Source organism: Nyctibius grandis, chromosome 3 (genome assembly GCF_013368605.1).
Source record: "Nyctibius grandis isolate bNycGra1 chromosome 3, bNycGra1.pri, whole genome shotgun sequence".
Classification (NCBI taxonomy): Eukaryota; Metazoa; Chordata; class Aves; order Nyctibiiformes; family Nyctibiidae; genus Nyctibius; species Nyctibius grandis.
The window spans coordinates 109,481,159-109,507,166 of NC_090660.1; the positions used below are offsets into that span (position 1 = coordinate 109,481,159).

The 26,008-nt window shown below is 42.5% G+C and overlaps 1 protein-coding gene across 1 annotated transcript in view; it reads right to left on the minus strand.

Moving 5' to 3' along the window:
- Positions 1 to 26,008, minus strand: part of COL22A1 (collagen type XXII alpha 1 chain) — a 223,894-nt gene that overhangs the window by 119,681 nt on the left and 78,205 nt on the right. Inside the window, exons 6-11 of the mRNA XM_068396530.1 lie at positions 24,615 to 24,890; positions 23,462 to 23,542; positions 22,768 to 22,881; positions 22,142 to 22,186; positions 16,728 to 16,781; positions 15,886 to 15,921 (exon numbers count right to left, since the gene is read on the minus strand). Coding sequence (XP_068252631.1) covers positions 15,886 to 15,921; positions 16,728 to 16,781; positions 22,142 to 22,186; positions 22,768 to 22,881; positions 23,462 to 23,542; positions 24,615 to 24,890 — 606 coding nt within the window. The remainder of the gene's footprint in view (positions 1 to 15,885; positions 15,922 to 16,727; positions 16,782 to 22,141; positions 22,187 to 22,767; positions 22,882 to 23,461; positions 23,543 to 24,614; positions 24,891 to 26,008) is intronic.

Consider the following 26,008-nt stretch of genomic DNA (forward strand, 5'->3'; position numbering starts at 1 on the left):
CCCCTTCCCAGGCTCCTGAGCATGCTGTCTCACTGGAAAGCCAGCCACCTATGCTTAGTTTCATCCTCTGTGCTGCACAGCCAGTGGCCTTTAATTTAACATTTCCACCAAAGTTAGCAAGAGGATAAACACCTTCATTAGCTCACCGTTGACAAAACATTTGTCAAAAGAGCCTAGATTTGGCAAGCTGCCATCTGATCTAAAGCAACCAGAGGACTTTTCTTGCAATATGGCTGTGGAGTGCAGTCAGTCACATGGAAGCAGATACTGCCGAGCAAGAGAGGGCAGGCAGGTACTACCCGAAGGGAGGTTGCAGCAGAGTGGGAGTCAGCCTCTTCTCCCAGGCAACTAGTGATAGGACAAGAGGACATAGCCTCAAGTTTCGCCAGGGGAGGTTCAGGTTAGATATTAGGAAGAATTTCTTCTCAGAAAGGGTCATTAGACATTGGAACGGGCTGCCCAGGAAGGTGGTGGAGTCACCATCTCTGTAGGTGTTTAAGAAAAGACTGGACATGGCACTTAGCGCCATGGTCTAGTTGACATGGTGGTGTCAGGGCAATGGTTGGACTTGATGATCCCAGAGGTCTCTTCCAACCTGATTGATTGATTGATTGACTGCAAGCACTGAAGTCATATACTGACAGAGACTGTGAGTATACAGAGGTTACGTAGTGCACAGGTAGCTACATATTTCTACAAATGCCGTTTTTTTTTATTTTTTAGTAGTTAGTTTACAATTATTTACTTGAATTACAGCAATGCCTCATGTGTTCCCTGCTTGGGTCACTCTGCTGGACACTGTATGAATAAATATTAAATGACAGTCACTACGCTCCAAAGCTCAGTTTAAAATTGCAAGCAACGTGTAAATATAATAAAGAAATGACAGAGGCAGAGAACACAGGCCAGTGAAATAGCTGCCAAGCAGACATGGTCTGCCAGTGCGCTGGGCTGAAGGATCCAGGCACCACAGTGGGAAAATCGGTAGGCTTTGGCAGCTGGCATCAAGCCCTGGGGAAGAAAAGCTTATGGTATTCCTTGCACCAAGGCCAAACCTGGTTGTGTTACCGAGAGGGATAAAAATAATACTACATACACACAGGCTGTCTGCGCTCCTGGCTTCAACACAATGAGAATCTCGTGGTGACATGTAAATCACACCTATCTCCTTATGCCATGCATTTCTACTGCTACCCATCTACTTTATGGATATCTGAACTTTGAAGGCTGTCCCTTTCTAGAGAGACATCTGGACCAGAATAGGTAGGTAACAAGGACCAGGCTCTCCAGGGAACTGGGAAAAGGCAGCAAAGGCATAAGAGACTAATGTTAATGAGGACAACAAAGTAGAGTTTCTAAGGCAGCTTCCCTTAGGCTTCTTTGTCCACAAAACTATTGACGAAGAACTTGAATGTGTAGGTAGTTGTACCTGTGAGGAAGTACATTAATAAAAACAGCATCTTGGCTTAGGAAGTTCCTAAAGTACTGAATGCTGCATGCTCTGAGGATGTAGCACTAGACAAATCACTCTGAAAACTCCATCTTTCATTCCTCGAAGAAGTGATATAAATTCTGCAAGCAAATTAGGAAGGCTTTCTGAGACATACTAAAAACAAAACTTTAGGCAGAATTCAGCAAAAAGGATAAAATTTTGAATTTGCTTGTATTTACTTTTTAATGTAAGTGTTCAGAGCCACACAAAGGATACAGAGCAAGGCCTAAGCACTACTTCTGTCCTTCCTGGGGCGTCTCAAAGCAGGACTTACACTGGCACATGGTGTGTCCAGATCCAATGGAAAAAGGAAATGCCACATCATGAGGAAATTCAGAGCACAGGCAAATCTCAGCTGCTGCAGACAGATTACTGTGGTGACGAATAAAGATACTCCCATTGCCCTCAAGTGTATCATCCATTAAAAATATAGAGGTGAGATGGGGAAGTACAGACACACCTGGATCGGTTCCTTTATTAGCTTGTGTGCATTAACAGAGTTATCCCATTTCTACATTTGAGCAAGGATATCTTCCTGGTACATCAGCGTCACATGGATTTACCAGATCACAGCAGGCCTAGGTTAGTGATCCCACCATGGTCATGAAGGTTGGGGTTTTTTTTAAACCTTCCATTACATGCTCACCATATGTACGTATAGGTTAATTTGTTGCATATCATCCAACATTTCACCTCACTTAGGTTATATTGAGCCTCACTACCCCACAGAATTGCCTGAACATTATGTATACGGTCTGTGACCAAATTATGTCTACATCCCATGTAGTTTCTCAGATGGCTGAATGGAGATAACTATGAAATTACAAAGTAGATAATCTTGATTGCTGGATGATATGTTTCCTCAGAGTAGGAACAACTAAAACAGGGGTTTTGCCTTATCCAGCCTCATATCAGAATTTCTCTGAAAAGAAAGGGACCTAAAATAGAAAAAGAAGGGATCTGCAGGTATATCGAAAGATACAGAGAACAATTCAATACTACCTGATCCTAGAGAGACATCAAAAGCACATAAAGGAATAATCCTTTAGTGATGTTTTTAAGCAATCTACTCAAGTTTATCTGCTTTTCTTTCCTCCACTTGCAGGTCCTCAAGCAGCTGCCAAGTTTACAAATATTTCTTCCAACTCGAGAACAGCTGTGGCCTATAATCACATATTTTATTTCCAACTCTGGGTTGTGGCCTATGTTAATGGAAATGGGAGCAAGCTAAACAAGAAAATAATGGGAAAAAATCAGTCCAAACCACATGGTTAGATTCTTATTTGCCTGTCAAATTTGAGTAAATCACTGGACTTTTCCTTCAGCTTATAGAGCAGGTGATAGAAGATGGATCATTTTAAGATTAATTCTATACATTTTTATTTTCTCTTCCAAACTGATCGACATGTAATACGAAAGAGTCACTTTTCTAATTCTACAATAAAAAAAAATTCTAACCTTGACACATTTATTGACATTTTATGACATCGGGAGACCTTCAAAAATCTGCCAAGCAGAACCTCATGAATCACGCACTCAGCATATTGACAGCTGCGCAAACCATGGGATCTATATCCAAGGTAGGAGACAAAATAGCAAGAGCTGAAGAGAAACAGAACAAAAGCTGCAAGGTGAAATGGAAACAGAAGCAAAATTGAACTATATAGCGTTACCACTTCACCATTAACACACCGTTCTCTCCTTTGTTAATTAACTTCACAGCATCCCTGTGAAATGAGAATTTATAGCAACTGTAATATTGTGTTCATGTCACGAGGGTGACAAGTCAGAGGTACAACTGAGCAGAAGACATATGGAAGACCACAGAGCCTGGGACAAAGATAGAAACTCACTCCAGATTTCCTGTGTCCTAAGTCAGTGCCCTAACCATAAGTTTACTCTTTCTCTCTCCTGGCTCTTTGGCCTTCATTTAACTTAGCAACCTGATCTTCACAAAGAATAAACCAGAAGAACATGGGTAAGTGGCCTACTGCTGATCCATGGTAACACACTAAACTTTTTTCACTGTTTGATGAGAAAAGTGAAGAAGGAGGACAGAAGAGTTGTTGCATGTTGAGTGTGGTCTTCAGGTTCAAATGTCTGAGAACACTTCCAAGAGACCGCATGTGTCTGGAAGGATGTAATATCTTTATTTGCTATTTTTTTTCCATTCAGGAGCTACCAATTTGAAGAGGCTGAAATGAAAGATTTCACAACTTGTCTCCAGCAGCCATACAAAATAAATATTTTCTTGAAAAATGTTGTAAATTTTGGGTTTGTCTTTTTTTTAGAGTTGTGAGACAAAGACAAAGGTTTCATTAAAAGCTAGGGATGATCTGCAGATCAATTGAGATGCAGAACTGCAGTGGATGTATGTCACCCAGTTCCATTTTCAAAAGCTGCTGACCAGACAGGCAGCACAAATGACTGCGATTCTCCAACGCACAGATGTAGGATTCTATTAGCTTAATGATGCTAAAACCCTATTAATATCTTGGCAAATTTGACACCAAAACTGGCATTATCCTCTGCTGCCACAAGAAAGAAGACATTCTTCTCAACTTGGAACACACTTTAGATCATTCTAAGAAAAGAAGAAAATCTTCTCTGATGGGTCTCTGTATTACATTCTGATTTAATAAACAGAAACATCATGTGGACATGATACACAGGGGTCAGTAGAAGTCATAGGTTTGGCTAGTCTATCAGAAAGTCCAGCCCAGTACACAGACAGCTGGTTAAATGATAGTTATGGGCATTTTTTGTACTGCAAATATATCAAAGATTTTATTCAATGCATTGTGTAGAAGTCATTTGTCTCTAGAATGTACTTCCCCAGTAGAAATTAGGGAGACCTTGTCTTTCAAGGGTCTCTGAGCCCTTGAACCTTATCATGAACAACATGGACACTACCATGAGACCAGAAGGGTCCTTCTGACCCTTCATCATATGATCCTAGTCATTGAATGTTCTTCTGCAGAGAGCAGGTGCATCATATTTGAGGGATACCAACAGTTTTTTTTCTCTGAAGAAATCCGATGCTCCAGCTTGGCATCAAAATAGGTAAAACAGCTGTGTAGCAGTCAATTTGACACATGGTCACTCATAAACCTGGCACTGCAGAAGAGAAGATGCATCAGAGCTTACTGATTTGGTAACCAGCTATACGCTGATCAAGTTCGCTGCAGAGTTCAGAATAGCCTGGAAACATCCTAGAGACTTCAAAGCTGTCAGCGGTGCCCAAGATCCTGTTCATTAGCTTTATACTAGTTGAATCCCCACCATGATATACCTTCACTCATTATATAAGGGATTGCTGAAAGACTGGGGTGGTCAGACACCTTTGATAACTGTTCAGCCGCTGGTTCACTTATAATGAAGACTGACCCAAGTGGAGTACTTACTTGAAGAAAACATCTACCTCTGCAACAGAGCATAGGAGAGAACAGGGGGGAGCTGTTATGTTTGAAATACTTTTGTTCAACGGCTAGAAGAGTTGCTCAGTCAGTTGCTGAAATCTTCAAATTAAGAAACAGTCAAATTGTTTGCAGATATTTATGATTGAACAGACTGAACAGGAGGCAGAAGATAACTGGAATCTGTTGGTATCACAATCCCACTGCACAGAGGAATAACCTGAGAAATAAATTAGACTACAGTGGGTTGGATTCCCAGAAGCAGGACCAGTAGTTCCTGAAACTCCAGTTTTTCCTGTTGGCATGGTTGGGGCAAGAGGGTCCTCAATTAAAGATGCGCTTGTCAGACACTTTGAAATGTGAAAAAAGTAACAGCTCTGCTGTTACTTTTCTGTCTTTCTTATCTTGAAGTACAAGCTGATGGTCCTTCTTGGCATCTGCCACAGCCCAGGACCAGACAAATAGCTTGCCAAGTGCTAGAGGGGAAATGTTCACTGAAGTAGAAAAATAACTCAGTCGTGTATCATGACATTGATTAATTTATGTCCTTACATCTTTAAATAGCACATAGAAAACAGTTCTGGTCTCGTGGATGATTTGCCACGTACTGGTTGATATTTTGCCTTGCGAGAAAAACCTGTTAATTCCCTTTGCTCTGCTTCTGGTAGATTCCTGATGCTTCAGATCTGCACACACCCCTCAAAATTTCAGTAGTTCTGAGAAGAGCATATTAGGGCAAAAGAGTACTGTGTTGGGGTACTCCAAACTCCAGTGCCAATCTGCTCTTAAACATCTGCTGCTACAGATATTCCACTTTCAGCCCCTAAAGTCTATTCCAGTGCCTCACTGAAATAAGTAGAAAGCTTTTCCTCAAGTTTAACCACATCATCTGGTCCGTGATTTCTCCCCTCCTTTCAGAGTCCCTTCCTTTCAGTCTTTCCCTGCTGGTTAAATTTGTAAAATCACTGATCATTCTTCTCATTGGTCTCTGCAATGAGCAGCATCTCTCCACATATCTCTTTTAATATCACGCCCAAACTGGAGACAGCATCCTGCCTGAAGTCTTATCACCACCTACTTATAACTTGCAGTGATACGCCTTTGCTGACTGCCAAACACACCTGAGGCTGCTCAACCAAGTCTTTGCCAAGACTATAAACCATTTTGGTCCAACCAGACATATTTATTTATAAAGGGATGCTGCTCCATAGGTCTTTTTCATCTCAGAGTGCATTACAAAGGTCATGATTATTCTTCCTATTTTACTTATGAAAGTACTGAGTTATAAGAAGGGGAAGAGCTAAGGCCAAGATCCCCTATGGAGCCAATGATACAGAGCCAGAAATACAAACTGAGTCTCCAGAGACCCAAACCCAATCACAACACTAAATGCATTAGATTCTCTTGAACCACTAATGGTCCACACACCGTTACACCAGGAAAATAAACATTCACCATGAAAAAAAAGCCACATTATCCTCATCTGGCATGTGCTACAATGTGCACATTCATTACCTAGCGGGGTCTGACACACAAATCACCATCTTTCTGTCAAAGCCAGAGACAACAGGTCTCATGGACTTTGGGAGACATAAAATCTCCAGGTAGTGCTTAAAGAAAAAGGGTGAGAGATCCAAAAGGGTAAATTAAAGGTGTCCAGGGTTTTACTTGGGCAAGTAAAGAACAGCAAGAAACACGGTGCTGCCATGGTCTCGTGAGCCCCTCCACCTGCACCTTCAGTAAGGCCATGAATGAGGCACCTGCACCTTCCCAGCCATGAACAAGAAAACTCAGCCAGGCAATACCTTTGATCAGTGGAAAGTGGAAAATCTGGCTGCTTAAGTAGATAAATGTGAAAACGTTTAGCAGGGAGAAAGGTAGGGAACTCTTAAGATGCCTTTGATAGGCCCTGTGATAGCAACTTGCTTCATGTAATGCTTCAGCTCTCTGTGATTCCTTAGGCTCCAAGATCCACTTCAGAATGTATGCTCCACAATGCTAGGAAGGCTTTTTATATTTTCCATATAACAGGCAGCTAATCCATATCTATCCACTGCAATATCGCTCGAAGGAGCATCCCACATTTGAACAAGGGTTATCAATGACAGAATCAAGGCAATATGTTTCCCCGCCCACCCCAGCTCTTCTATTAGAAGCACAAAGTTGGCAAATCTCTCTCATGTGCTTCCTTTCCACATTGTCAGTGGATCTCGGCAGAGAAATCCTCTAAACAAGTTGCCTCAGACTTTAGTAGTAAGATGAGTTGTTCTCAGGGTACCCAGCGCTCTGAGCTGGAGGACAGGGAGCAGAATGAAGACCCCATAATCTAAGGGTCTGGAGAACAAGTCTGATGAGGAGCGGCTGAGGGAACTTGGGCTGTTTAATCTGGAGAAAAGGAAGCTCAGGGGAGACTCTATCACTCTCTACAACTACTTGAAAGGAGGTTGTAGCAAGGCAGGTGTTGGTCTCTCCTCCCAAGGAACAAGCGATGAGAGGAAATGGCCTCCAGTTGCGCCAGGGGAGGTTTAGATTGGATATCAGGAACAATTTCTTCACTGAAAGGTCTGTCAAGCAGTGGAACAGGCTGCCCAGGGAAGTAGTGGAGTCACCATCCCTGGAGGGATTTGAAAGGTGAGTAGATGTAGTGCTTAGGGACATGGTTTAGTGGTGGACTTGGTAGTGTTAGGTTTACAGTTGGACTCTACAATCTTAAAGGTCCTTTCCAACCAAAAAGATTCTATGATTCTATGATACTAAGTGCTGGTATCTATACTAAGTGCAAACTTCTGATTGCCAGTAGATGTCATTATATACCAGCAATGTACCTGCCAGCCAAGGGCCAATGCTGAAAAGAAAAAAATGTTTTCTAGGTTTACGTAAGGAATAAACCCCAAGTTACTAGTATTCTTGCACTGCTGAGAATTAAGGTGTCACAATGCACAATTAGCATGTTATCTGGCTTCGAGTTGTTTATTACAATACGCAGCTGTTATTCTGGGTCACAGAAAACCACAGAATTTATCTAAAACCCCCTAATTATTTTTAAGAAAAAGAACTCCATCAAACCACAGTTATTTAGCTGTGCAGAATGTACTTTAACTACAGTTAAGAGGACTCAAAAATACTCAACGAGCAGACTGAAATTGCCTGCATACACAGGAGGATTCAGAACATACTCGGAGTACTAAGGCAGATACTAACATTAATATACCTCACCTTTTAATCGGAAGATTCAGAAAAGAAATGACAGATATGAATGACTCCAGTGAGCTGCATGACAGCCTTAGGAAGTAGATGAGGCATTATTATACAGATGTTTAAGTGCTGGACTGAGAAGTTACGTGCTGAGTGACCTTAACCAGATGAAGTCAGTAGCTAAGAATGGTTCCCGAGAGAGATGATTCCCAGCACAAAAAGTAAGGAAAAAACCTGCAGATATAGCACTTTTGCATTTTATTACCAGGTCAGTTTGAGCTATGCTCACAGTATTTTTCATTCTGCAATAAAGTAAGAAGATCTGAGTGCTAAGAACCAAATCCCGAAGAAGCAATATTTCCACAGCCACTGTCTCCAAGGAACACCAATTACTGGGCAGTTGGGGTTTTGTTTTGTTTTCAAATTTCAAACTCAATAGTATCGCTTAAACTTGGAGATGTTTTTCCATCTTGTTACTGTCAAGATGTGCTGGCTCAAAGAGCACTCCCCACCGACCTGGATGCTGATGCACAAAGGCTCCTGCTGCTTCCTTAAACTCTTGGAGCTACCGTTCAGCTCGCCAGCTCTGGGTAAACTGGGTGGCATTTAAGAGTTTTGGGACTTGGTGACAATGTCTGAACACCACTGTGGCCCAAACAAGGCCTGTAACCTAGCTGGAGCACCTTCCCTGCACCAGGCTGAAGGTTTCAGCAGTGAAAGGACACACACATGACCTCCTGGAGTGATAATTAGTTTTATTTGGAAGTTGTAGGAATAAAGACTAAGTCTTAGTTCATGCAAGCTTAGGCTCCACACCGTGTAAGTGCTCAGAGAGCATGTCCTGCTTCTAAGAGTTCAGGTGGTTGTTCTTCCTCCTTTGTATTGAAGCTTTTTATAAGCAGAGGCTCTCACCTTTGGCCCTTGCTTGAACTACACTGCAGCAGCCTGCCAATGTACCCTGCTAATCCTGACCCTGACTTGCAGAATCACCTTCCTGGCTTCTACTTAGACTTGCTTCATGATCAGGCACCAGTCTGGTGATCTGGACTCTCGGCTGAACCTGGCTACCATCACTGACCCATCCTGCTCCCTTGCTGGGGTGCTACAGGGATAAGCCCTGGCTGGTGAGGTCCCTGCCCTGCCAGCCATGGTACTGCTGCCAGCTCCATTTTACTTGGGCTACAGCTGGTCCTTGCTGCACCCTGACACTCAGGGACCTGACTCCCAAAGAGTATTATATTTCTGTGTGTCTAAAATACCACTTCCAGCCAGAGCCTTACCAGCAACCAAGTCACACATACAGAATCACAGAATCACAGAATGTTAGGGATTGGAAGGGACCTCGAAAGATCATCTAGTCCAATCCCCCTGCCGGAGCAGGATTGCCTAGACCATATCACACAGGAACGCGTCCAGGTGCGTTTTGAATGTCTCCAGAGAAGGAGACTCCACAACCTCTCTGGGCAGCCTGTTCCAGTGTTCAGTCACCCTCACCGTAAAGAAGTTTTTCCTCATATTTATGTGGAACCTCCTGTGTTCCAGCTTGCACCCATAAGCCCTTCTGGTCCCAAAATGCATCCCTTAAAACTACCCAAGCAAAAGCTCTCCTTTGCCATCAAACCAGCATGCAATATCAGACTCCAGCTATGTCTGTGGCACCTTTTGCAGGCAGAACTGCACTCATTTTCTTGTGCCCCAAAGTCACTGGATGCTAGCCAGCCCCAATCCAGAGGCACTGCGCTCGTGCTAATTTGGTAAGCCCTGCTGACAGCACAACACTGGGGTAAAAAAGGTTACATGGCTTTCAGGTTAGACCTTTCTTCTATTCAGCTGCCTTGGGGCAAAGACAGAGCACAGGGCTCTGTGTGGATAGACTATCTAGTAGGGCAGATATTCATAGCTTTTCCAGAAGCCCTAAAAATGGCAATAACGCCAATTTGGAAGACAAGTGAGGGAAGAGGAAGCCAAGCCCTTGTTTGAAGGATCTAGCAGGCAAGATATGCAAAGCCTGAAGGGAAAGAGGTTCTCCAGCTTCCTTTTACAGAAGCAAAGACTAGCTGCTTTGCCCAAGGTCAGCAAATCTGTTGGAGCCAAGTTTTAAGCCTGGGTCTCCTGCAGCCTAGCCCAGAGCCTTAACTATCTGCCTGCTTTTCTTTTCTATGCTTGTTCTTACTGTCACTGAATCCCTAATAAGCCAAGCCACTTCGGAGCTTTTATTCTTGTTAGATATCGTATAATAATCCTTCTGCATTCTTGTCAGAGCAAGTCATTACCATGAAAAAAAAACATTGTTAGGAGAATATAGATGTAATCTACGAAAGCTTTTTCTCATATTCGTTGCTGCATATGTGATTATTAGCATGAAGGGAAACAGATAAAGCACAAAGGAAAAGCTTGGATACTCTTGGAACATGTTAGTGAGGGAAGTTCCAGTGTAAACTGTAATGAAACCCTCATCCACAACCTCTGCAGAAGGTGGGTGCTCCTGATTAGAGTTTTCTCCTCTGACAGATTGGTTTCCTGTGGGAAAATCACAGTAGTGACCCCTTGACCCAGTTGTTTCATGACACATCTCTTGTGTTTCCTACTGTTATTCAATGGCTACAGGCAGTGTTGGCCTACTCCCTGAGTAGGCTATGGAAACTTCTGTCCCCTCCTGGGCAATGAGGGTGTCAAGGATCTTCAAGAGTTGTACAAGAGTCTACGAATAGCTACCAGCAGTCAGGCCAAAGGTCTAGCTAGCCCCTACCCCATCTGCAATGATGACCTTACGAGAGACTTCTCCAGCCTACTGTCCTGCTATCACCAATCAGTTTGCAGAGACTCACTGACGCCCTGAAGCACAGATAATGTTTTTGTACTGACTAGATGTTTACGGATGTCTCTCTTTAATTAACTCATACGCACTTTTTTAAGCACACAAAATTTCAACCTTCCGAGCAGACTGCAAAGAGGAGTTCCAATACCTACTGTAATGAAAAGAAACTTCATTGTGTTCATTTTAAACTTGCCATCAGCTAATTTCATTTGCTTCCCCTTAGATTTTACTATAGAAGAAACAGTGAAAAATAATTTCCTACTGATATCTCCATATCACTGAGACTATGACAGATTTTGATCTCATCTTCTCCAAAGTCATCGCTTTTCCAAGCACCTTCCTACCAGCAGAGCCTTCTCACTACCATTGGCCTTTAGGGTGCTAGAAGGGTGGCTCAGCACCATTTCACAATACCCTGTACTTTGCAAGACAAGGGCATAAGTTTTTGAAAGCCTCCGAGTTAAACTTTGTATGGAGGCATTAGGAGGGCAGGCTGGCTCATGATGTGGATGGCTGTGCCCCAGGAATGCAGACCTCATACTCTACAGAACCTCCCTTGTCAAACATGATTTCCCTGGCTTTGATCAAGACTTACTGAAACACCGTCTTGCTTGAATCATCCTCAAAAATGCTCTACAGCTGTTCCTTCTGCCCTCACTCCTCTCCTGCACCTACTCCTCAGATCAACAGGTTTGGAGTTATAACCCTTGCAGGACCAGGCCACCTGGTCTAGCACATATCTGTTTGAATAACCTACAGAATAAAGCCAAGTTATTTTTTTATATCCATGCACAATTACTTGGTCTGCATATGCATCTTTCTTCACATAAAAAGCATACTCTACTGGGCTGAGATATTTAGGCCTGGCAGAACATGCTGGGCTGTTGCTTGAGCCATCACAGCAAATTTCTTGGTTTTCAAAGTCACACGAGACCCCACATTGACATGAATTAGGTTTTTAGCCACAGCTACTATTATCTTTTGGTTTACCACTAATGATGTGCTTGGCATGTTATGTATTCTAATACAAGCATCATTTTGGCTTTAACTTAGTGATATAACTGAGGTAACAGCCTAGAGAAGCAAGGCCAGTGCCTCTGCTGTCCTCCTGGAAAAGCACAGGATTTGCCCCCTAACAAATGCCTCAGACCTCACATAAATTATCCTACATAAAAAAGCATGATCACAGAATGGTTTGTGTTGGAAGGGACCTTAAAGATGATCTAGTTCCAACCCCCCTGCCACGGGCAGAGACACCTTCCACTAGACCAGGTTGCTCAAAGCCTCATCCAGCCTGGCCCTGAACACTGCCAGGGAGGGGGCAGACACAGCTTCTCTGGGCAACCTGGTCCAGTGTCTCACCACCCTCTCAGTAAAGAATTTCTTCCTAATATCTAATCTAAATCTACCCTCTTTCAGTTTAAAACCATTCCCCCTCGTCCTGTCACTACTAGCCCTTGTAAAAAGCCCCTCTCCAGCTTTCCTGTAGGCCCCCTTCAGGTACTGGAAGGCTACTAGAAGGCTGCTATACAATCTGGTAGGTGTTTAACACTAGCACAGCTAGAGAGCAATACTAAAGTAAGGGGATGATTTTAGTCTTGTCATCTCTGTCTTTTCAAAGGTGATATAATTTTCTTCTATCAACCCTTAGGATATGAGCCTTGTCACTGTAAAGGAGCCCACAGCACATGCACAGCAACGATTGCACAGACTGCAGCTGTTGGAAGTCCAGCATCTCTGATTCAGTTTCCTAGTACTGACCCGTACCCATAAAAATCAAGGAAACATAAAGCTGACACAGAGTGAAAAAAGAGAATTCATGCTCATGCAGCCATTGCAGCGCAGCAGGTAAACAGAAAGGAGCCACATAAATCCTCTCCTTCCAGGTGTGTCACGTGCTCCCATCTGGGAAGGGTTCAATTTTATAGGTTTTCCTCTTTTTTTTCAGGAGTATAGATGGCAACTAGCATTGCAGGCACTTGCATACCAGCTCCTCATGGTTCTAGCTACTTCCCTCTCATAGGTGCTTCTTCTGATGCCAAGACACAGACATGGTGCCCCACCCCATTTACAGTCCTACCCCTTTCTGCTCCTGAAGGCCCACCTTTGCACCTGAAGCCTGACCCTGAAAATGATCTTTTGTGTTCAGGAAAAATTATATACACAAACGCATCGCTGAGGTGAGCAGCTCTGGGGCTGGCACAATCAGCAGTGGAGAGCTCTAGTGTGGTTGTCTCCTTTAGCCTGCACCTGGGTCTAAACAATAACAGTTTTCTCTCACCCAGTGTCGCTTCCCTAAACAAGGAAGGGAATTGGGAAAAAGAAGGAGACTCACAAGTTAAAGAGATTTAATAAAATCAAGAAAAGAATATCAACAATAACACAAACCACACAAAATTATACTTAGCTACAAAGTTGCAGCAGGTTGTTCTACGAGTACCCATCACTGGGATTGAGAAAGAGAAAGGCTAGAAGAGCCCTGCTCCTCCCCAGCAAACCCTCCCTTTTGTAGTGAACTTGATGTCAATGATATAGAACACACCTGTGGGCCAGCCTGGGTCAGCTGCCCTGTGTTTAACTGCTAAGGGCCTTGATCACTATGGCTGGCCACAAACTGAAACAAAAATCCAGAAGAAACTTGATTCTATAAATTTTATCCTGTGAAACCAGGCCAGTGGTGCACATGGGTGTTTCCTGAACTGGGGGAACATCAGGGGACCAGAGAGACCCACCAGGAGCTGGCAGCTCGCACGACAGCGGCTCAGGAGACCTGGGCAGGGCAAGGAGCAATGGTAGCCAAGTCCACACACACCTACAAAAGAAGTTCCTAAGGAGCACTGGTGACTAGGAGTGCCATGCCCTAGGGTGGGCAAACAGGCTGTGGCATAGCAGCGAGGTCTTGTGAGTCTGGAGAGGTCCCAGTCAACTGGAAGCTGGCAAGTGTTGTGCCTATTATCAAGAAGGGTAAGAAGGAAGACCCTGGGTAATTACAGGCCTGTCAGTCTCACTTCAGTGCCTGGTAAAACTATGGAGAAGGTTATTCTGGGTGTTACTGAAAAATGCTTGAGAGTCAATGCACTCATTGGTCATAGCCAGTACGGGTTCACGAGGAGAAAGTCCTGCTTAAACAACTTAATTTCCTTTTATGACAAGGGAGCAGGGAGTTGGACTCGATGATCCTTATGGTTCCCTTCCAGCTTGAGATATTCTATGATTCTATATCCCCAGGCTCCCTTTTTAATCAAGCCAGCAATGTACAGCTAATATATCTTTGCTCTCCATTAGCAACAGCACTGACACTTAGCCACTGGGCAGACATGGGGCACAAACACACCGGGTACCAAATACACTTCCTCCACAGATGAGGACAAGCTGCCACGGTTGGCAGGAGTACCAAATAAACAGAACAGGCTGGCCATAAACTCAGGGATTTCTGTGCCTACACGTTCATTTGGGCCAGCCAATATTGTTTGGCTACCCCAATCAAAGAAGTTCTGCACAAACTGTGGGATCTTTTTAATTTTTCCCCTCCAATCCAGACTTGCAGACCTATTTTTCTAGGCAGGACAATAATACAGATGGAGTGATGTTTTCTGACACTTTTCTGCAGAGATCAAAACATAAGAAAACAAGAACTTGCTTAAACTGCAGCACAACTCATATTGTAAACATCATGTTTCCCATCAGACTGCTGACTCTCACCACCTGCCAAACACAAGCTGGTTTCCAAAGGCTGAATCCTGAGTCTCAAAGGCTAAATAGTGGCTGTCAGTGGGAGGACTGCAGGAAGATGGATGCAGAAATGCGTGCTTTATGGCCCCCATGTCTCTAGCCTGGCTCAATAATATTTCCTGCCATGAGCAACCCTCATTTAGATTGTAATTTCACATGATGCATTACCATTATATACAATCAATATATCATAATCACAGAAAGAACAAATGAGAAGATGCAACAGCCATAAATGCCATGTTCTCACTAGTGCAGCATTCTTCCTTTCAGACCACAATCCAATATTATTTTAAATTTCCTGAGCCATTGGGCAGCCACAGACCCCCTGGAAAACAGCTCCACAGATTCTTAATCCCATTTTCAGAACAAACCATGACTTCTTCCTTAATACATCCATCTATCTCCTAGACCCTCCTGTCAACCTTTTTCCATTGTTCTCCACAACTTGAAATTTCATTTCAGTGATAAGGAAAACACTGACAACCAGGTGTGATATGGAGCTACAGAGAGAAAGAGCTACTTCTCCTCCACAGTCTAGATCTGCAGCCTCATTTTGTTGTGGGGAATGGGAGGTTCGCAGCCAGAATTGCCTAGAAACCAACATCTTTTTAAATGTAGATTAGTCCAGTCATGCTGCTTGTTTCCCATTGTTGGTCACCATTGAACGTCTTTTCCAAGATAGATAAACTAGCAATTATCAGTGGTTATTCTGTATGCTCAATTTTAAGCTCCAAGTCTTAATACTCTGTCCTGCCTAATATTTACAGTAAGAAAATATTCCAGCTTTTGTCCTTCAGATTATTAATGAAAATATCCAATGAAAAGAAACAGTGTGGCAGTTGCCTCATGACACAAATTTAATCCTGTTGAAAATTCAATAAGCTCAAAACTATACTTTCCCTTTGTTTTTCATCCTTACAGCCAGTTGCTTTACTGCATTATCCTCCACGAACTCACTTCTGCTTACACAAAGCAAAGATTATGATTTCAATTTGATAGCATTTTACATGGCCAATGCACAAAGGAAACTCAAAGAGCACAAAGGCGAAAAGCAATGAACACTCAGAAGTTTTTCTGCAGAAGGAGGCGTAACACAACATAAAAGTTCCCCACAAAGATCCAATTGTATCATATCTCTTGCATCCTCTGCTCTCCAAAAGCAACCTTCGAGCTATGGAAGGCAACAGCAAGCAACTCTCATTTAATTAGTCCAACGAAGGATTAGATCTTACCTTTTCTCCTTTTTCTCCTCTGCCATAGGCTCTGCCCTAGAAATGAAAGAAGACGGGGAAGGTACATTTGAAAGCAAGGATGTAAAATGACACTGTAAATATATATTTCATGTTTTCCTTATTATATATTTGAGATATATCTATCTTTCCATATATATCACATCTATATGTACAGAGACATACAAGTCACAGGACAGCTACTATAGGGAAAGCAATTTTCTTTGGGCATAATTCCTTGATAATAATTCAGTGACAAATTAAAATAGAAAACCTATCCCCAATTCTCCTACTGCAGCCAGGAAAACATCCTATTTTCTACTCAGGGCAGAGACTGATAATACATTTCCAAAATCAAAGATGCCAACAACCCTTATTAGAATGATATTAGAATGAATTTTACATAGGGTTAAAGATTTTCTTGCCTAAAAACTCAAGGCTGGCATTTGCATTAATTGCATCTGGGGAAAGCTGTATCTTGGTCTTCTTGGTAAAAGAGTTGAGAGAGATTTGCATCTTCTTTGTGTTCAGTTGCCTCATACTGTCCCCATTGGAAGAGCAGCTGTGCTGAAATCAAGTACTCCCAAGTCACATATTTTAATTAGAAGGCCAATACTAGGTCAGTTATCAGCTGAATTCAGAGATGAACCCATCCATTTTCCCCCCTCCAAGAAGCACCGGTGGGTGCCAGAAAGATCAGCTTTCTCCTGGGATAAAGGCCCAGCAAAGAGAACATATTCCACAGGGCATATTGACATTGTGAGCAAGGTCTCACCATAAAGGAGAAAACAACTACTTGTATATCCATCTCCTTATGTAAAATCATTCTGATATTTCTTACTTACTGACTCTCCTTTCTCTCCTCTGAGTCCAGGAAACCCTGGGCTGCCACTTTCTCCCTTGAAAAAGAAGAAAAAGTGTTAATACCACAGAGTTAATTTTTTCCTTTCTTGAAAGGCATAGAAATAACAGATGAGATTTCCTCTTACACCTCCCTGTTTGACTCACTTGTGAAGTGTACCACATTAGTGTTTGTATTTTGAGATCAGCTTTCCATTGCTTTGATTTTTTGGGAAGCAATGAAACAAGATTGTGGACACTTCTGGTCCCACTAGTCTCTGCTAGACAAGATTTCAGCTCCTACAATAAGGACTGGGTGTACCTCTTTGCATTTATACTGACTTGAATATCCAAGTTCTCAGATTGATTTTATATTCTATTTTTCATATGATAATACTGCTAGAAGCCTTCAGAGTGCACTGGCAAGGCAGAGCGCTTTCTCTTATGAGGTACTTCAAAAGTCCTTATTTTCTGTTAACCGAGGAAGGACTTGGAAAGGTGGTTTGCATAACACCTAGAGGTTGCATATCTAAAATATGGAAAAAATAAAGCTGTAAATATTGTCAATATTTTACAGCTGTTGTAAAAAAAATAAAAATCCATTGTTTTCATTCACACTAAATTTTCATCATCAGCTAACTCCTCCCTTCCCTCGCAGAAGTGTGCAACACACAGAGTCGCTCTCCCTGCTTGCTCTGATGGAAGAGAGAGAAGGGAACACAGAAAAGACAGTTGAAAACACACAAATTATGTTTGTTTTGTATGTTTACAGTTGAAAACATACAAATTATGATGGGTAGATGAATGAAAACCAAAGAAGCAAACACATAGGGAGGAAAAGTGAAAAATGGTCATCAAAAACCAAGCAAAACTTTTTCTTCACTTGTCTCCTAAAAAGGATGGGGGTGAAAGGGATAAAGAATCAAAGAAGATGCATCATTTCATAAATATTCATCAGATACAGAACCAAAAGTGGTGCCAAAAACAGCAAGTGCAGAAAAAATACCTGCAAATCATTTTCACATACTGCTCTGCATTCACAAAACTGAAAGAAGGACCAGCTGAGGATATATATACCCATTACGAAGACTAGTTTAAGGCTGTGTGTAGTGTTGCCAGCAGTTCCTGCAATTCCTCTAGCACCAGGAGCTGTTGGAGACCAGAGGGCTCTGCCCACACACCTCTACCTAGCTCCTGGCTGATCCTCACCCAAAAGGTTTATACCAGAAATATGCTGTGCTGAGCTCCCCATCCATCACTAACAAATACAATATTTGTACCTCCCATCGTCTTTTGCTTGTAGAGAGTTTAGGCACTTTGGATTTCAGTGTAGATGTGGCATCAGACTGAAAAAGTCTCAGACCTGGAGCAGGACTCTCCAGTGCCACAGCAGCCATAAGTCCAATGACCCAAATCTACCCACATGGAACACAGCAGGATCTAATTTTGTGGCTCTATCCAATTTGTCCTGATCTGTGCCCCCCAAAATGTGCTTAGCTGCACCAGACACTTAAATATTTGTAGGGATCATACTTTCTTTTCCTCAGATGAAGACGGGCTTTCAAAAGCACAGGAAATATGAAAGTTTCTTTGTTTAACATTTATCATTCTTTTGCTAAAAGAAAGAAACCTCACAAAGTAGCATATATGCAAAAACAATCTCAGAGTCAATTCTAGCAGGCTGTGGCAAAATTCATAAAAGTTTTTATGCAACCATCTCTTCCAAGTCATTTAAAGTACAGGAAAACTCCTTTCTAATTTAGAGGAAAAAATACATCCCACTAGAGCATGTCTAATACACTGGACTTCACAGACTTCCCAACGGCAGATAAACAACATCATTTCTGTGATGTGGACAAAACCAGATCTCACAGAAAAGTGATTTTCTCTAAACTTGGATCAAAAGGAGTGCTGGAAGAGAGCAGAAGCCCGTGGACCATCAGCCCAGTGCCCCAACCAGCCAGCCTGGCTGCCTTCAAACAACACAGCATGCAGAGCGAGTACAGAAAGAAAATAAATTAGACTGGGCTGTTGGTAGCATCTAAAATTTATCAATAGGACCCAGCTTCAGGCAACTTAGCCAATTCTTCCAAAGCTATTTCCTGCCTCACTCTTCCCCAATGCCATCCTTTACTGTATCTCTTTCCAAAACACGTACTCTGTGTCTCCATGCATTACCTTCAGTTTGGCAGAATGGATTATTGAGGCAGAGGTGTTCATCTCTGAGGGATTTTTTTCACTTTTTCTAATAACTGCAAGTGCTTCTGTTTTGCCCTGCCTTTGGAGACTTAAGTTGGAAAGGAACAGAAACTCATTACCTTCCCACACTGGTTGTACACTTCAAATATTTCCACTGGTCAGATGGTACTGTAAGAAAAGCCTCTCCAAACCTTTTCCCCTAAAAGAAGGAATATGCTATGGGAGCTCAGGACAGCAGAGCCTCATACAGAGAGGCATCAGTCACTTCACCTTCAACTCAGATACACGACAGCCACATTCACTTTACTCAACAGACCCTCAAACCGACCTTTTTTGAAAGGAAAACAGAAAGAACCATGTAGCCATTATTCCTTCTTTGTATACAGAATGAAAATACCACCAGCTACTACTGGCTTTGGGAAAACAAAACAAAACTAAACTTCAAAACTGTCTTAGCTTAGAGAAGGAGCTTCACAGTCCTCCTGCCTTTGGCATCCTCCCCAAAAATCCCTGTTTTGAGGCAAAGGGGGTGGTTTGTTTTTTTACCACTGACCTCTGCCCCTATTAGTATCCCCTGGTGGGACTAATTTCTCAGGTGACTCCCACCAGCTGTGTGCTGTTTTTCTGATACAGCTGAACCAGCTGCTTTCCTGGGTTCTTATATGGTCACATAGTCTCTCACAGGGCATTTCTCACTATCAGCCTGTAAAATATTTTTGGACAATGCTCAAGTACCTGCAGCCTACCTAAATATCCCTCTGGCCGCAGTTATTTAGGGGTAGTTTCAGCTTTGAAATTCATCCCAAATAAAGGATGCTCAGTAGTGATGACGTCTATAGAGAAAATGATGCATTTTAACTCAGGGTCCTGATGTCACTCTGTTTCCACCTTTTTCTGATAATTTCTTTCCTTATTCATTTGCTTACTCCAACCTCTCTGTTTAGTCCATTAGTGCTTGGTCTTTTCTTATGCTGTACTCACTTATTTGCCTGTTTTAATCAAGCCCAAGAGTAGAGTAGAGATCTTATAATTTTTTTTTTTAGTGTTTCTTGAAGCCCCAACTCTTGGATTCAAGTTGCAAATTGAAGCCTTTTATATTCATAACCTTAAAAAAGCTTTACAGCCCTCCTGCACAACAACAAAGCTTTAAAACACAACCCTTGCACCTTAGAAATGAGAAGCCCAGTTGAACAATCCTAAAAACATATTATGGACACTTATAACCACATAATGCAGAAGCCACTCATATTTTTGTGGGGCGTTAGTCTTTCATTAATAAAGTACCAGGTGGTAATATTGGGGAGTTGCAAATAGCATTCACTTTGCTCTCCATATCCAGCATTTTAGCCTGGGTAGCTCAGTAATGTTGCAGAGAGAGAGAGGAGGAGAGAGATATTAGTTCCTGCACACAGCACAGGGACTGTGACAAGCTGGTCCTTGGCAACAGTGATACAAGAACTGCTTTCAAGGACAGTATACGTTATTTAATCACATCTTTGCAAGTCACGAGCAAAATCTATTACTTGCCTTATTTAGCAGACAGAGAAGCTAAGTCATTTGTCTCAAATCATCACATTTGTACCAAATTGTTGTCAGAGCCTGGATTTAAATGGCATCATCCCCAGTTCCCTGAGACTGTGACACAGTCCTGCCTCAGCTGTATAAAAGTCTTGGACCACTACAGCCAGGGAAGAGTCACACACATCTGCAGAGCTCTTCAGGAACCCACCTACAGGAGTTGGACAGTCATTTCTGGATCTGTTACAGAAAACCTGCTGATGCTGTGCTTGGATATATATTATTTTGTATTCAACTAGTATCTCCTGCACCCAGCAGCGTGCCATGTTACACAGTACGGATATCCTCACCAGCGCATAGACCTTGTCAAAGCAGTGAAAGACAATGGGATGTTACTGCAGGGCGCTTTTTATTATTATCATCATCATCCTTCTGCAACCTCCTCACAACAGTCATGGCTCTGCCATTCTTCAAAACAGCCCATCATTATTTAAGCTGTCACAGATTAAAATAGAAAGTTGCTATTTATATACGTGTGGAAGCATAAAGAAACATTTTCTGCAGCTTCAGGCAGGCACATCTGAACATTAATGTGCCCATGTTCTTTCATGCCAGCAGAAAACGTACTCCAAAACATGTCCCCTCATCACCCAAAACTTGTCCCTGCAGACAGCAGCCCAAGCCTTGCCAAAAAAAATACAACAGATTGCTAAGGATGTCTGATCTTCCAAGACCCAGAGATTTCTCCTTTCCCCTCCCACAGTGTTTCATAATAACGGAATAACTTTCGGTGGGGTGCAATTTGTTTATTCACCAAACAGGTATAAATTCAGTGACTGAATTTGCAGAAGTGATTCAGATTAAAATAGTTTTGAATACAAATTGTTCCCAGACAACTATTTAATCACACAGATGGTGAAACTGGGAACCACCACCAACAACAACTTTCTCCTCTTCAGCAATGTTGTGAATCTTTGTTTTCTTCCAGTACAAGTGCTCCCTTCAAGTTAATTGTCTCATAGCTCTAGTTGTAACCAAGCACAGAAGGAAAATGTGTGTATGCTGAATGCATACATGTGCATATCAAAGAAGCTTGCAGAATATGCAGGATAATATAGAGGCTGCACTGTGAAACTTGAAGCAGACATCACAGCCACTCTCCCACCCTATTGTCTAGGAAGAAGAGTATTGAGGAAAGTGGCCTATATTTAATATCATGACCCAAACAATCTTGTTAAAGTTAACAGATTGTGACTAATCCTTTACTCTAGTCTCAGGAAATTTTGTAGAGTGTGTCTGGGAGGTGGCTACCTAGCCTATGGACATCTAATACTCCTGAGCAAGGCACAGTACAGAAGTAGCACATGGTTTTCCAGGTGACTTATCATGAAAGCTGTGCATGACCTAGTGAGTAATACTAACTTGCAAAAATGCTAGTTTAGAAGTTACAGGAAAAGATTCTGGAACACACTCTAAGAAAGACATAAAGCAGCAACAGAGAAGGTCAAATACAAGCCTCAAGCAAAGATACAGGATGGCCATTGTCTCCTGCAGTCCCAGGCTCATCCAAAACTATCTGAACTCAGTCATATGCCAAATTGACTCTTATTCCTCAAAATCTTCAGCTCCCCAGCTTACTCTGAAACTGTTTTGTTGTTGTTGCTGTTTTCATTAAACAAATGAATTAGCACATATTACTGACCTTTTGACCTTTAGGACCTTCAGGGCCAATTGGACCTCTTTCCCCCTAAGACAAAAAAAACATGATTAATCAGACTGATCTTCTCATTATATAACAAAGCAAGGGGCTCGATGCTACAACTGAGGACAACAAAAATATTTTCAGGTTTTAGTGGAGAACAGACTGAAACTGGCATGCCCTCAAGAGCAGAGACAATGAAGCTGGCTTCTCAGAGGTCCCAGTCACAGCCAATATAAGCAAGCACACTGCTTTTAAAGCTATGAGATTTTTTCAGTGTGGCTATATTTACCTACAGAATCTCTTCCTTTTTGTTTGAAGAAAGATGCACATAACTAGGCTGGATAAGAATAAGCATTTTGTTTTCAAGGTTGTTACCAGGACTGCCAGCATGATCAAAATCATGGAATTAGGTAAAGAGAAAACACCTGGGAAGACTGCCATTACCTCTACAGACATCCCACCTGTGAATGCCTGGCTCTTTCTATGAAGTGCTTTCCACCTCTAAGTCTTAAAGTGCTTCACAAACAAATACAACCCTTCTTATAACTTACCTGCATGGTGTCATACCCCTATTTCCAAACCTATCTAGCATGCGTCAAGTGAAACACACTCATCTCCACACTCACCTTTTGTCCAGCAGGACAGGAGCAGTTGACAGTCTTGAGGTGGCCAACTTGCTCGCTGCCAACAGTGGGCCTCACTTCCAGGGGAGGTGCTTCCGTCAGGACTGTGACCTGGCACTACACCCAAACACACAAGGTCATGATGAAGCCTTCGATGCTAGAAAGCTTCCTCTTCCACCCTCTTTAGAGAAATCACATAGGCATTACTGGATAACACACAGCTAAATGAGTACTAGTGAGGAACAAAATCCCAGAAAAGCCATTCATTCAACCAACAGGGAAAAATGCGGCAAAACGAACAATGAATCTCTTTAACCAAGACTGAGGGTGGAAGTTTCTAATGAGAGTTGGGCACAGGAAACTAAGCAGAAAATGGCACCATTTTAGCTCTTCCCAAATGAAAACAGTGAGAAACGTGTTGAATATTTCATGCTGCATTTCTGTTGTTCCATCATCACTTCAGGGTTTTGTTTCCCCTGACAGTTTGACAAGGAAAGAGCAACTTGGAAACTTCAAATTCCTCATACTCATCCCTCTGCAGTGGTCCTTTTCTGGCGCTGCTACATTATTAGTTAGGTTTCATTCATATAACAAAAAAAATAATAATCCCACACTGCCATATATTCCCTGATTTATGTAATAGATTTCATCGAAGAGTGTTCATGTGAAAATGAATAAATGACAAAAATAAGCTTACTGGTCCAGAGGGAATGTCACAGCAGGTCTCCAACTCAGCATGCCGAGAATCACAGTAAATAACCATCCGCTGAAGATCAAACTAGAAGACAAAGCGAGGCAATAGTCTCAGAGACAGTGAATTATTAAAGACCACATGTCCTTTTGCTTGGATACAAACAGTGCAGACGAATACAAACAAAAACCAGATGGGGCTAACTTCATAGTGATTCTATGGATCCTCTAGTCAATATCTGTCACTCTCTATCAATAATGGACCAATATCTCAGCATGCTCCAAGAGTGTTAAGCTAATGAGACCCTGAATATGCCTATTAAAATTCTGGTGCACGTTTTCATGCAAATGAGGAGGAACGCTAATCCCCATGTCCTGGCCATATTCCTGTCTGAGAAGTCATATTCTGACCACTTCTATCCTTCCTAGAATTTTGTCTAGACATAAACTTTGTTTTTCTCTTGTGCCTTGCATCTTCTGACCATTTACCCCTACATGAGAAATGCTATTAGCACATTTAATATGCAAAATCCCTCCATTTTGCACAGCTAAGAAAGATTTCAATGTCCCAAAGTCCCAAAATACCAAACAATCAGTCATGAGTTGTTATACCAGGCTAACACTGCTACTGGACAATCAGATCCAACCTGCAGGTCTCAACTTCAGTTCAACTGGAGCAAGAGTTGTTTAATATTAGGTATCTTTTCTGAGGAACTGGGAATATATCATGACTCTCCTGAGTTACCAAGCTTTCTTTCTTTCTCCACCTCTTCCTATCACAGGTGGAAACTTTCATAATGCCAAGATCAGACAGCAAAAAAACTTTACGTGTATAGTTGAGTACCCAGTTAGATAGTATTTGTGGATGATTTTGTCTCTGATTTTAACTATAGCACATTCTGGGACTAGACAGAAAGATTAAATGGATTTCTCATTTTTAATCCCTATTATAGGTATAGTGACAGTCTCACACAGAAAGACAGCAAGTCTTGTACATGATGCGATGCCAATCTGTCTTAGCTATGTAACACAGGTAATTTTTCAGTGATGTTGCTTCAGGAAAAGGGTCAATTAGAACATAACCCCCAAAACCCCATTCACATGTTGCAAACCCAATGCTGAACATTACCCCAGCTCTAATCAGCACATGCAGTACTTACATCAATGGGGACACTATCATACAAGCGTTTGCCAATCACAGTCTTTCCTTGGATGTCAATATTTTCCCTGTCTTCGATAGGCAGCATCTGCACCAGCCTGCAGTCTATGTAAAGCGAGACAGCCTTTGACTGAATGCTGAGGGCAATTTTGTGCCAGTTGCGGTCAAAAAGATCACTGACTCGTGCATTTCGGAAGACCACTCTCACAGCATCCTTGGTGAGTCCAATGGCATTGTATTCTACAGCTTTGTTCTCTCCATCCAGTCGAATTGAGACCTGCAAATAGACAGAAGTGGTTTTGCTAAGAAAGTATAAAACCTTCTCCTTCCTCTTGCCTGCTTTCCATCACAACTGACACCCCAAAGTCAGGGATGGTACAGCATGTGGTGAGAATCCCAAGCAAAGAGCAGAGGACAGAGCTTTGTGTGAGATATGAACAGGGAGACTACACCTGTTCTAGTAGATAAGATGGGGCAGGCACAGGTTTGGGTGAAGACCCATGACCATCTAAAACCTTCTCTTGTGAGTACAATCCCTGATGCGGTTTCAGCACATGCTAACTTGATGCCTCCCAGGCAGTGCTTGGGCATGGTTAGGTGGTAGCACATGTCAGAGGCATCTCCCCAAAGGCAGATAGACAAAGCTGAACCTGGTTTGGATCCCTCTATCCTGTCCACTCCTCCACTACTTCCCAGGAGGCTCTGTGCTCTTTAGAATTATAGAATCATAGAATGGTTTGGGTTGGAAGGGTCCTTAAAGATCATCTAGTTCCAACCCCCCTGCCACAGGCAGGGACACCTTTCCACTAGACCACGTTGCTCCAAGCCCCATCCAACCTGGCTTTGAACACTGCCAGGGAGGAGGCACTCACAGGTTCTCTGGGCAACCTGGGCCAGTGTCTCACCACCCTCACAGGAAAGAATTTCTTCCTAAAATCTAATCTAAATCTACCCTCTTTCAGTTTAAAACCATTCCCTCTAACCCTATCACTACATGCCCTTTTGAAAAGTCCCTCTCCAGCTTTCCTGTAGCCCCTTCAGGTACTGGAAGGCTGCTAGAAGTTCTCCCCAGAGCCTTCTCTTCTCCAGGCTGAACAGCCTCAACTCTCTCAGCCTGTCTTCATAGGAGAGGTGCTCCAGCCCTCTGACATAGTCCCATGACATGTCCTCAACTGTCCCATGGGGCATGGACAAATGCCTCATTACCTGGTATGAAACCAGTCTGCTGAGCTGTAGCACTGCCCAGAATTTATTTCAGGTTCTTTGAGCAGAAAAATACAGTTACAACCCCGCACTGTGTTGCAAGCTACGGAGCAGTCAAAAATAGGCTTTTGAAGATATTATACTTTTGTTTCACTTAAATATTGATTTCTTCTTTTACCGAAGTCAGGCAGT